This window comes from Mauremys reevesii, linkage group 2 (assembly GCF_016161935.1).
Source record: "Mauremys reevesii isolate NIE-2019 linkage group 2, ASM1616193v1, whole genome shotgun sequence".
NCBI lineage: Eukaryota > Metazoa > Chordata > Testudines > Geoemydidae > Mauremys > Mauremys reevesii.
Window position 1 is genome coordinate 31,179,230 of NC_052624.1, and position 13,819 is coordinate 31,193,048.

At 39.1% G+C, this 13,819-nt stretch overlaps 1 protein-coding gene across 2 annotated transcripts in view; it reads right to left on the reverse strand.

The window, feature by feature from the left end:
* LOC120397004 (mitochondrial poly(A) polymerase) overlaps positions 1-13,819 on the reverse strand; it is a 23,190-nt gene continuing 9,371 nt past the window's right edge. For both annotated transcript variants that reach the window (XM_039522345.1, XM_039522343.1), the window contains exons 5-9: positions 8,751-8,962; positions 4,395-4,621; positions 2,929-3,021; positions 2,775-2,848; positions 1-907 (exon numbers count right to left, since the gene is read on the reverse strand). In XM_039522345.1, the coding sequence (XP_039378279.1) occupies positions 539-907; positions 2,775-2,848; positions 2,929-3,021; positions 4,395-4,621; positions 8,751-8,962 (975 nt within the window). In that variant the 3' untranslated portion in view covers positions 1-538. The remainder of the gene's footprint in view (positions 908-2,774; positions 2,849-2,928; positions 3,022-4,394; positions 4,622-8,750; positions 8,963-13,819) is intronic.

The following is a 13,819-nucleotide window of genomic DNA, read 5'->3' on the forward strand; positions in this document are numbered from 1 at the left end:
TATACTAACAAGTTCCAGTCGTTTTATTATATCTTGCACTGTTTACATGTGTGAAAAACGGTTACAAAAGGCATACAAGTACTTTGACTTAAAATAGTTTCTAGTGCATTGATGTGTGTGTGTGGGGGTGGGGGTTGCACTAGCATTGCATCATCTTTTAAGCCATGATTTCATTGGAAAGAAGTTGCTTCTGACACTTCCTTTGCTTAGCACTGTTTGTCCATTAGCTGACAGGATTCCGGAAGACCTTTTCCCAGGCCCAATCTATTTTGCTTTTTTGAACTGTACCCAGAATAAGGCTGCTTCTAAGAAGGTGGATATGAAAGCTGATGTCTGGATGGTCTTCATCCATAGGTCAGGTGGAAGAGTGAGGAGGGCTTTAGAGGAGATAATGCCCAGAGAAACTAAATAGTCCTGCACAAGGTTTAGGACAGTGGAAGTAGGAGGTAATTTTCTCCATCTCACCTCAAGTAGAAATTAAGTTCAAGTAATGTTCTTCCAATTATTACCACAAGCAATTCTCACAACAGAGTAGCAGCTACCGTGTTTGATTGCTAAAGGTCCTTTTCCCACCATTGTTCACCAAACTGTTTGCATTATTCATCTTCAAAGAGTCCAACAGGCTTTTGATTCGTTCACTTGCCGCCGGTCCCTTCCTTCTCTTCTTGCCCTTGATACAGTTACTTGCTACAGATGGTAGCAGTAGGGCTGCCAGTCCCCAAGGCTGGCTATTATTCAATGAAGAATGACCTTTATCTTCCTGCTGTAAAATCCAGGCACACTCTCTGGCCAAAGCTACAAATCTATCCAGCTGGCTTTGATTGACATTCTTGCTGATATTGAGGGCCTGTTCAAAGGGGTTTTGGATGTAGAGAGGAGAAGGCTCAGGCTTATTTTGCTCCTTTCCCTGCAGATATTTTAAAGATAGGAAAGACAAATATTTCACATGGGTATTATACATACAGCAAATAGAACAGTTCAGCTAAGTTATTACAGCAATATTAAATATTATCACTTGATTGCAAAGGTCCTTTGACCTAATAAGGAATTCCTTTCATAAAAAGGAAAGTAGATGTTCATCAACTTAATTAGCCTGTCAATCTGACCATGTCATTCCCACTCTTTGTGCCCTTTCAATGGCTACGTCTTGTTCACCATAGCACGTTTAAATGTCTCATCTCCTTCAAGGCAATGCACATCTCCACATCTCAGACTTTGTCTCTGATGCAATTCTCCCATTCTCTCTTCTACACCAGCAAGACAAGTTTCAGCCTTCCACTGTTGTCTCCGTTGTGCCCTGTATGCATGGAATGAATACCTTCTCCCATGGTGTCATTCATGCATGGAATGATTTCTATGGCTCCATTTGTTAAGCCAACATGGCTACAAAAATCCCTCCAAAACACTCCATTCTTTCATAATGCCCATTAAAGAGTTAATAATTTTTTTAAAAGCGGTAAGTTATTTCCTCCCCTGGATTTCCCCCAGTGCCTCCTGCCTTTTGCACATCTCTCTCAGATTTGAAGCTTTTCACAGCAGGGTCTGCCTTCTTGTATTTTCTACAATGCTGGGCATGTTGTCGAAACTGAAGTGTATTTTTAAATCGGTATTCCCGAGTGCCTTTTCACTATTATAAAATGCTCTTGTGAGCTGTCTGGGCAACACCAACTGCTGCACACTGTGGTGCAAAGCTCATGGGCTCTCTCACAAACTAAGGAAGGAACCAATGCCATGCCAGAGTCTGTTTCAGGTCCTTGCCTTAGGACACAATTTATTGGTTAACAGAAAACTCATGAGTAACACCAAAACCAAGCAATTCTCCTGCCAACCATGCCCTGCAGTCCTTGAAGGCTTCTCCTTTGGCTCTCTCAGTACTGAAAGGAGAACATACCCTTCCTTTAAATCACTTGCTGGTTCATGGGACAGGAAGGTAGCCCTTAACCCTTACCTGTCTATTTTACCCTATTGCACATAGGTAATAGGTAACATGCAAACAACAAATTCTCTTATTTGAAAGAAAGAGGCAAGGGAGTCCTTATACATGTAACAGAAAGCAACAACATAGATGAGCTGAAGGCCCAATCCACATAGCAACCTTTAAATGTGATCTAGGTAAGCAGTTTGGAGCATGGCCATCTTATTTATTTAGATTTATGCAAATTCTAAAAAAGGGTTATCTTAATTAGTCACAAGTTAACAATGTTCAGTTGTATCTGCAAAATAACTTCTCTGCCATTTCAACCAACCAATAAGTCCACACATACCATGACATCCAGCAGTGTTTGTGCCAGTGTCTTCTGCGAAAATCTGGGTAGGTATCTCCTAGTGCGTGAGCAGGAAATTGAGTGCCCAAAGGGTACACCCACATAGCAGCACATGAGACAATATACTCTGGGATCTCCTACCTCACAAAGAGCTAGTAAAACAGGGCTGGTTAAGCCAGTTACATAAACATGGTTAGGGAGTCCTGTAAACATTGCAAACAACTGTGCTGAATGAATTACATGAAGAAATGCATGTGCCAGTATAGGTTCCTAAGTAGACACAAAACACTTAACTGTCACTGGTAAAATAAGGAAAGTGATAAGAAAATTATTTTTTTATAATTATGAAGAAATGTACATTAGACAGTTAGTCATGTATTAATTAGTAGGATAAATGGATAAGGGCAGCAGAATTTGGCCCTTTATGCAGTATTGCATATTTCTACCTCTCTCATATAGTGAGATCTGTGACAGTTAAAGAGTAATGGGAAGAGATTAAAATGCATTTACCTTTCGAATATTTATAGAGTTCTTGTTGAAAGAAAAATTCCCAAAATATTCAAAGAAGTCACTCAGCAGCACATCTGAAAGGAAAAAGGTAAAATAAGGAAAGTGATATGGTTCTCACAGAAATGGAAAAACCACTGAATGAAGATCCACTTACCCAATGTTTCTGTATTTTCTGTAGGCTTAATTTTGTTTAGATTGCTAGCAAAGGTACAGTCATGACCTTCGACTATATGCTTATCTTCTGCTTCTGAAATGACAAGTTATGAATAATGTGTTTAAATGTGATATACTGTTTAAAAAAAAAAGTCCCCCATATTTATTAAGAATTACTCAGACATCCTCTTCAAAAAGAAAGCAGTACCTTAAATCAGTGCAAGTGCGTACAGAAGGTAAATTACTTTTTACAATTAAATTAGTTAAAGATTTAAATGGTTTAAATTTGTGGATGGGGGAGGGAAAGTGCTTAGGAGTAAACAGGAGATTTTTAAAAGCACAAATGGGTACGTGCATGACTCCTATTTGTTCCTTTGAAAATCAGCCACTAAGACACTTACACAAGGAGGCCCTACTTATGGCCTGTACCATCACAAATCAGTGGGGTTACAGACACAAGGAAGGGTTGCATGATCGTATCCTTCCTCTCGGATACTTACCACAGTGCATTGGGATTTTTCTTGTAACATTTCAAATTTCCACATTCGAAATTTCAAAGGGAATTAAAAAATAAAGCTTGTTGGTAAACTGATTTTGAAAGCTTTTAAAAGTTGTTTTTACTTCAAAACTACTAAAATTCAGCATGCACCTTAGCCTTTATTCTCCACTTCAAAGCCTGGGAGGGAGCACATCTAAAGGTTAGAACAGATGACTGGTGAGTCAGGCCTCTTGGATTCTATTCCGCACTTTTTCACTGGCATACCTTCTTTGATCTCGGGCAAAACTTAATCCATTTACCCATCTATAAAATGAGTAAAAGCTACCTCACAGGGACATTGTGAGAATTATTTGCAAGTCGCTGAGCCCTCTTCGGTAAAAGCTATCAGTCAGAAATATCTCTTTTGCTTTTAATATCTTTAAAAGTTTGATATTGATGTCAAAGTTGATGACTACAAAATAACATATCACACCAAATGACAGTGAAAAGATAATATTACATGGTAGTTTATGGTTAATTTATTGAGGAACAGAAGATCAACAAACCAGAAGAAACAACAACCTGGACTTTTAAGAAAATGCTGACTTTTAATTGCCTAATGCACAGAACAATCCCACTCTCTGAGCCAGAAAAATAAAGCTTTTCTATAAGTACTGCAGCTCTCCTACTGGGATTAAATGAATAATTTAGTATCAAATTAATGTTGTCAATGGAATTTAATATTGTGACTGGAAAATTTATTTTAAAGGCAAAATCAAAGTCTCTGATTCTCCAAAATATTCACCTTGCAACAGTGAATCAGTACCAATGTTCAACGACTTGGATGTTCTCTCAAATATATGGCATTTGCAAGATTATTTTGGACCATCAAAAGTGATTGCGATTCACACTAAATTCAATGAAACCAGAGTGGAGAGAAAACACATGAGAGCTAGTTCAGTCCTTCTCCAAAATGGAAATGTTCTTACCTGCTAGATCTTTAAGTTGGTCTAGTGTTGGAATGATAGGTGGTGTTCTCTTTTGAAGGAAAAACAAGGCCATCATTGTTAGAGAGAAGTTCGTAATCCAGGGACCGGGAATGGTACTTGTGATGCCATGTACACGGGCCCAGCACCGCACACTGAACACAAGAGCTCTTACACGTGAGTCAAGGCTACCATATATATAAAGGAGTTCTGAACTTCTCATGGCAACTCTGTGAGACACAAGTCCAAGGACCAAATTGTAAATATTAAAGAGAATCACCAACTGTCAAATGTAACCATAACTCATGCTGCTCTAAGACGTAATAATTATAAAGAAAGAGGATCTTTTTTCCAAATTGTTGATTATGATATAAGAGTAGGAGAGAACACCTGAAAATGTCTAAGATGAAGTTCTGGATGGCCCTATAATTAGAGACTTAAGTAAAGTGGAAGAGAAATACTATCAATACGCTTTAGAAGTGGAATTTGCATTGTGTAAAATGTCCATAAAAAAATTAACACAAACTTACAAAAGGAGAAATAAAGCATTCCAGAGTCAGAAAATGCAAAATTAACTTTGAAAGTGCAGACTTAAATGAGACTCTTATGCTTCTGAGTATCTTAATAGACAACATCTGTCATAAATTATCTAATACAAAACCAAATACAATCTGGAATTTCTTAGATAACCTTGGATACAAAGGGTTACAATACAATGCATTCAAAAATCAAGTAAAATCTAAAGACCTTAATCTCAATGAGATCTACTAAGTCTCAGTGAGATCTACAAAACAAGCCACATTTGAAGAAAGTCAATTCAGCCGTTTTCAAATTATGAAGGTTTAAAGTGAAACATCCCCAAGTTTATGACAGCCCAGTGTAAAGTTTTTTTTAAAAGCAAACTATTAATACCACAAGTGGCAGGTACGGATACACGAGTTACTCGCTCCCAGCATTGCACGTACTCCTCTAGATTATGCAGCACCACCTCAAAAGGACAAACATAAGCTTCGTAAAGTCTAAGTCAGATTCTGGGAGTAGAAAAGTTACTTTTCTTTTAAAATTTAGACTGTGCTGAAGTGCTTTACACTAGCCCCAATGTTCTATGCTATTTTAAAACAAGCAAAAGTGAAGACAATTCCTCCTCCATCTGTATATGCACCAAAAGAGGAGGGGGAAGCTTTCTACATGCAAAACTACTGAACCACACTTTGCAGTCTTAGCTTGTTCCACAGCCTCATTGAGCATATCTACACTGCACACTAAACCCAAGCTCTGACTCAGATTTGAGCCCAAGCCCACCTATCATCCACACCCAAATCTGCCTGGCTTTGGTCAGTAAGCACTTAGGACCAAAGTTCTAGGACCCTGCTAGTGGAGTGGGTCAGAGAGTCCCACCATGACTAAGGTCTAAGCTGGGGTGGGCAAACTTTTTGGCCCAAGGGCCACATCTGGGTATGGAAATTGTATGGCGGGCCATGAATGCTTATGAAATTGGGGGTGGGGGTGCGGGAGGGCTTGCGATGAGGGGCTGGGGGTGCAGGAAGATGCTCCGGTCTGGGACCGAGGGGTTCGGAAGGCGGGAGGGGATTCAGGGTTGGGGCAGGGGTTTGGGGCACGTGAAGAAGTCAGGGTGGCAGGCTCCGGGTGGCGCTTATCTCAAGCAGCTCCCAGAAACAGTGGCATGTCCCTCCTCTGACTCCCCCCTCTGCTCTGTCTGCAGGGGCCACCACTGCAGCTCCCATTGGCTGCGGTTCCTGGCCAATAGGAGCTGCAAGGGGTGGCACTTGATGTGGGGGCAGCATGCTGAACCCCCTGGCTGCCCCTACACATAGGAGCCGGAGGGGGGACGTGCCACTGCTTCTGGGAGCCATGTGGAGTGGAGCAAGACCCCGACCCCGCTCCCCAGCTGGAGCACCTGAGCGGGGCAAGCCTCAGACCCCACTTCCCGGTGGGAGCTCAAGGGACGGATTAAAACGTCTGGAAGGCCGGATGCGGCCCCCGGGCTGTAGTTTGCCCACCTCTGGTCTAAGCCCTATCATTCTGCATGGTGACTGCAACTTAAGCTGCAGACCCAAGACAGAAGGTCTGCGTAGCACAGAATGGATGTGTTACAATTACTGGACCTGGCTCTCAGCTATACTGACCCCAAATTTACAATGCACTGTGGATGCTCAAGCGCAGGCTTGGAAACAAAGTCCACAAGTCCAGGTCTCACAGACCCAGGTTTACAATGCAATGTGGACATACCCTTAGCATGTCAAAATTTCAATAATTGCACACATTGTACTCAGTTAACTTTAAAAAAAAATTCACCTCTGAGCAGAGTACAAGATTAAAAAAATGCAAAGGAATTTTTCTCTAAAGTTTATGCGCAGTTAAAAAAGGAAGGGGGATTACGATCATGCTATTAAAAAAAAATCAGTCGACATATACACTTCAGTTAGCATATTCTCCCTTTTTCACATGGGTGTCCACAAGTAGAATGTGTTAAGAATCGGAGGAGCAGGGAAGGGTATGTGTTTAATTCTGACTTAAAAATGATAATGCAGTGAAAGAATTAAGTGGCGTACAAACTACAGTAGTAGGCAATTTTTAAGATCCTGTTTTCAGTTGCCAAACTAACAGGCAGAAATTTTCCATGCCAGGTGTATGCCTTATGATACATTTTTTTGGAACGTTTCAGCGAAAATGGCTCAGCCATTTCCCAGAACAGGACTAGGGGAAAAAACACGTTTTGCCTATGTTAAAATTCACATTCCACTAAGCATCTCTAGTGCCTTTGTGCTTTGGAGTTGGGACCTGAAATTTGGCAGGGGGTTTGCACTATGTCAATGATGTGCTTTTTTTCTGTTCCCATGAAATATCACCCAAATGTGGCCAAAGTTATAAACTTTTGAAAAATCTGTTCGCATACTTAGTAGAGATTTGCAAAAATTTGGCAACTAAATTCTCCAAATGTTCCATTGTCACTGGACATATTCCTGTGTTTTATGGGTTTGGGTGTGTACCTTTATACGCATAAAAGAGAACAGCAGCTCATAAGTCAAAAGAAATGTAACTAAAATAAACAAGTGTGCAATGGACAGCAGGGAAATGGTAAAGAAACAGATTTCAGTTGGAAGCTTTCAAGAAGTTATTAGCTACAGTAATACAAATAATAGTAAGCATACTTTTTTTTAAAAACTGATAGATTTGATTAATTGTAAACGACACTAAGTCTTGCAGTTACCAAGAGAAGACAACCTCATCTGGTTCTACAACAATATTGCCCACACAGTATAGTTAAATTTTGGCCCATAGTCAGTGATTAAATGTAGTTTCTTGCTTTGCTATTCTCCTCTTCCTCTCTTGTATAATCACTTTTATCACTAATGTACAAGATATCACAAGTAAATACTGTAGGTGATGCAACAGTCTCAGGAAAAGTCAGAAAAGTAAAGAGGAGAACACCAAAATTAATTACAGGCATAACTCAGGAGCTTGTTGCAGTGTCTTCTACAGCACACCAGGTCTCTCCCAACCCATGATCAATAAAAACAAAACATTTACATGCCTCACTGGCAATCATGTGGCTATTTGGTACATGTAATCAAAAAATTAAAGCAAAACTAGGAAGAGAAGTGGCAGGCCATAGGGCTATTTTTAAGAAATCTACTCCCCCTATTGGGCATCATCACGAAAGGCATTAAGTACAGAAACATCAAGTCTCGCTTCCTTTCTCTTTAAAACAACTGCCTGTTTGCACTGCTTAGGTGGCAATATATCTTGAATGCTAGGCTAATATAAAATAATTCTTTGTTTGCTTGTGTTCAGTCCAAGAAAAAGACAACTTCAAATTGCCTTTCACTGATCAGACTTCAGGTTAATGCAGGAATATAAATTAACGTTGGTATTATACAATTGCCTAGTCCTAAAAGCAACAGAGAACCAAAAAAGTTATTGAAAAGTTAATGAAAAACCGTAAGTTCTTGATTTCATATCCATTTTATTATATTGTTCTGATTTCATATCCATTTTATTATATTGTTTTGTATCCATCTATTATTGTAAGTTTTATGTCTCTAGTTTTAGAAAAAGTATTTATAATCTGTATTTTTACTGCTAAATTAAATAAGACTAGTCCTCAAAATTAGTCTTCGAAAATGTGGTGCTTGTTTTGTTTTATTTTTAAAAGAGTTGTCAAATATATTTCGTGCTTTAGGCTCATGTAGAAAAGGAAAAAAAACTTCTCAAATTTATCATTTGTTGATAAACAGACACACAGAGAAGTGTATATAAGTAATTTTCATTATAGCTTTCCACATACATATTATTGTCCTATTTAAATTTTTTTAAATGCTATTGCCATTTCATTACCTATTGTTAGTTGTCAGGTCACACTGGAACCCCGCTGGTTGATGGGAAAATCTCACCAATGGACAGCGAGCATTGAGTATCTTTTGCACACCCACACAGCCAGGGCCAAAGTTGTCAATGCAATCACCAATCACAGAGAGGATTCTCTGCGATGCTATTCTTTGAGAAGGTACTCTCTTCATCTGATATTCCATATAAAAGGGACCTGTTTTCTAATACAAAAAAAGATGAAGGTAAATTACCAGTTCTGAAAATGACATAAGATTCTGGGACACTTCTGAAAGACAACTGGAACCACTTGCAAAGAATGGTTTGTGACTAAAGATTTTAAAAACACACATTGCAAGTAGTTTTTAGGACTCAATAAAAGAAAACATTTTAAAATATCACTTTATCTTTGCCCCTCTTACATTTTTTCCAGATTAACAACTGGGAAATTAGAAATGCAATTGCTTAGATAAATATATGAATGCTGTAATCTCACTACTGTATACAAGTAAGTAGTACAGTAATTTCCAAGATTTTTTCAGTAATGTAAAAACAGAGAGGTCAAGATGAAGCACACTGTTTTAGTGACCTAATTTAATAAAAAAAACTAGAAACAAGAAGTACAACCAAGCTACAAAACATGTTATTTCCTCTCTTTTGACCAAGGTGTTTGTTAGCTTGTACAAACCACATTTGTGAGGTTCTTTGTTAAAGAACATTTCCTTTTAGCTTTTGGAAAATCCCAGAGTTTCAGCACATTGGTTTATCATTACCTCACAATGCAGCCCAGCTTCTTGAAGACTCTTAAATTCATTATCTCAGAAAAGAAAGCTAATGTTCTACGTATTTTATAGAGTCAGCACAATTCTCTATAGCTGTATTCTAACCAAGCCAATGGGTATTTTCCTATAATGTGTCCTCATACCTGCTAATTCACGTCTAGTTTAGGTTACAGTAATAAATTTTTATTCACACTTGTGAAATAACTGTTCTAGCATATTTAAAAAAAAATTCTCAGGCCTTGTCTTCACTGCACGCTAACCTTATGGTCAGCCTGTTTCCCTCCTTAGTATGGTATGCCTTCACACATCCATGTCTGCCACAAGGCCACCACCACACGCTAAGCCATAAGGCAGCTTTTAATGAGTGTTGCTACTACGAGGTTTAATGAAGTGAACACTCATAACAAATCAAGATATCATGGTCCTCCAATACCTTTCCATAAACTCACTGGGCACCACTCCTATGTATTACTTTGCCATCTACCGGTGCTCTCACCCATGACTGGAAGTGGTCTATCTTCATATCCCTTTGCTCAGCATCCATGGTCTACCCTATCTGGAGTTTCTCCATACTTGTCCACCTCTGGTGTTTGAAACAACAGAATAGCAGCCCCTAAGCCAGTGTATCAGCCACATGACCATATGAACACACCAGAATCTTGGTGCAGCTTTGGGCTAAAGTGAGAAAAATCCACATTTAATACCAGAGAAAAAATATCACACTGTACGAAGGCGTATCTAAATAGCTGCTGGTTGATCATGAGATTGACCAGATGGGACAGCAGGACAGGGAAAAAATAAATGGGACACAAGATGAGCTACTGGAAGGCCAGAAATAAAAATAAGAAATTTGGTGAGAATCCCCAAAACCTGTCCATTTTATGATGTGTTGAGAACCCTCATGAACAGAGAAGCCCATTTCATCTCTAGAGCCAGTGTGGGAGGGAGTCTGGAACCTTCATGTCTGTGAAGATACAACCCAACCTCTCCTGGACAACCATCAAGGAGATGAAGCAGAGGAACTGAAAGAGGAAGGTGGCCCTCGCCTGGGAGGCAACCTTGGCCCCAATTTACAGGAGCTGTTCCCTTATACATCCCAGGAAGTCACAACATGGTACAGGCATCCCAGGCAGAGGAAGTAATGAAGGACTCAGAATCTCAGGCCAGTAAGATGGAGGTTGTCATCTTTGTTATTATGCAGAATATTACAAAATAAATACATTATTTTATAATCCTAATTTTGATTTCAGTTAAGGGTGGATGCAGCACCATTATGCTTGAATATCTTCCACCCCATCCCTCTTTTCCAATCATGCGTCAAAATGGCGTATAGGCAAAGAAAAAGAATGCAAACTGGAACTTCACAGTGGCTGAAGGCAGCAGCTTTTTTTTTTTTTTTTAATGAAAGCATCTAACATTAAAAAGTGTAAAGGTTTGTGGACAAATCCTGGCCAAAATATAAACTGCCATAAAATTGTACTCAAAGGCACTCACCACTATCCCAAACACCTGTATGTTCAGACCCCATGCCACCAGTGCAGGCAGTTTATTTTGTATATGATTTTGGTCCATTCCTGGAGAGGAGCAGGGGGGAGACAACGTATCAGCTTGCCCAAGTTAAAACAGGCCAGATCTCTAGAACACCCTGGCATCATGAACCCAGCCAGTGCATCTGATGTAGGTATCCATGGACATGCCCTGGAGATCCACAAGAGCCTGCATAATGATGTAGTAGTATCATTTCCTATTACTATACTTGCTTGCTTGCGATGGTGGATGGGTATATATGTCCAAATCAATCATACCTGTGCAGTTCAGGAAGCCCATCTATTCAAGCCCTGCAATTATTTCAGGAATATTTCCAATTTTGGCAAGCCTGGAGGACAATACATCATTACGTGCCTTGCAAACTTCAACGATCACTGAACTACCTGTAAATTTTCCAAACCCAAATGGATTGCCAACAGATCTGTATCAGTCTGAGGTTGTCAGTTTTCACAAGGCAAAGAGCAACACAATTCAGGACCATTACCGGCTCTCATGCTCTCTGCAAGGGCAAGGTCCTCACACAGCTCCATGAATGTGTCTTCATGTGAAAGTTCTGGGCTCACTGCTGGTCATGTCATGTTTCCATCACAAAAAGGTCTCACCAGCGAATGTTTGTATTCCTGGCCCAGAAGCAGTGGTCTGAGTAGGGGTCATCTGCCATTACAAACAATACCTGCTCAGTTCACGCCTCCACATCCAGATGGTCCTCTGGAATTGCTCTTGCTATGCTACTTCTAACAGCAATTCGCTGCCTCTGTCTTCTCTAGCCTCAAAATAGCCTTTGAAACTCCTGCCAATGTCTTCTGGTAGCAGATGGTGCAGGCACACGAAAAAAAATCACTGCCTCCATAAAAAGCAGTAGCTTTAGACTCTGGTAATTAGGGATAGGCGGATCCATACCTTTGGCCAGCACATAGCAACACAACACTACACCAACTAGGTTACTGCCAGGAAATGAATTTCATGGGCCTAGACCATGCCATTCAACAATCCAAACAGTAAACTAACAAGTTGCACAACACCAACCCAAGAATATGAGCACAGTGCGACAGTGAGTTGTGGCATCATGAATCCCAAATTACAAGCTCAGACAGCTGTATTGTTTGTCACAGCCAGTGCAGATAAGGGGTGTGACAGCAACCTGCTATCATCAACAATGTGGTCGCACAGCAGCAGGGCTGGCTACCACACGATTACTTACCCCATGATTACATGCAGTGACGACAAAGTTTTGTACTATTTCCTTCTTTTGACACAACATCATTACATATGGACACTGTTTTTATCTTCAAGTCCACTTGTTGCTACTAATCTGACAATATCCTAACAGGATGAGCTCAATGAGAAAACCCAAAATGGCTTTCAGAGCCCCACTGAGAATTTGTGTCAACATCGCCAACTAAAATAACAGCATTGCCAAAGAAAGAGGCTTTAGAGCACTACTAAATGGCATCAGCAAACAATAGAGTGGGTTAGGGAAAACAAGCAAGATAACCTGTAGCTTTAATTTTACAATACAGGGTGGACAAAACTGAATTGCTATTTTTTTTTATTTGATTTCCATTTAAATGGAACTCTTTTCAAATTAAATACATTTTGATAATCTATAAAAATCATTTAAATTAGAAAAAATATTAGGCAGGACATGTTTGTGGCCAAAGTTTTAAAGAAAGTCACAACCACTGAACTGGTGGAAGTCAACGGCTAAGCACATATAAACCAGCTTTTGACAGCCTTCTTGCAGGTGCAGAAAGATATTTTCCTAATTTCAGTTTATTTCACTAGTTCAGTTCAATGACTAGTTCATTAAAATTTAAGAAACCGACTGGTAGCTGAACTAGGAAAGCTTATTTTTCTCTTCCAATCTATGAACAAAAAATAATTGTGAGATGAGATCTACAGTTCTGAAATCCTGAAGGACATGGCAAACAGAAACAGTCAGTTCAATTCCCTAACTACATATACTTTTTTTGTTTCAAAATCAGTTAGGTTTCTATCAAAATATTTTTTAAATTTAACTTACATTTTTTCCTCTTGTATCCAGCACATTTAAAATATTTTTATCAGTTAAATAAAACCATTTGAAAAACCACTCTTTTTATGCAAATTCCAATTTCCAAATAGAGCTTGAGACAAATCACAAGCAAAACATTAAATCTAGTAAAGAAGAAATACATAATTCTCAATTTTCTAACATAATACAAAATGTAAAAATTAAGAATGAATAAACATACGCTAAGCTTAAACTGCTTAAATAAATGTTCATAGATAAAGTCTATCCTCCTGGTTAGCAAGAAGCAGTATCAGTTTTAATGGTAAGGCTACATTTAGTTGCAAATCAACATTTTTTAATGGTTACCAAGCAATGAAGAATCAACTTTTTTTTAAGGAAAATAACTAAGTACAAATGCAAAACCAGATTTAAATTATTTAAATCAAGATTTCCTGCTTGCTGATTTAAATCAATCTACCCTATTACACTAAAGTGCTAGATGCCAGCTGGACTGATTTACTAAAGAAAATCCAGAGTAAGACATCTCAGACCTACTCACATCCGGGGTAATGGCTGAGACAGATTTCAACAGAAGGAGGTTCACCTATGGAACACAGTTCTTGAGTTTAACTCAACTGACTAACAAAGTATTTAGAGGGACTATGAATGCAAATTGCCAACAGTCCAGTACATTCACTGCATTCATTTTTATTGGCAGATGTCTTCTCAATTTGTTCTGATTAATGAAGTTAGTTAGT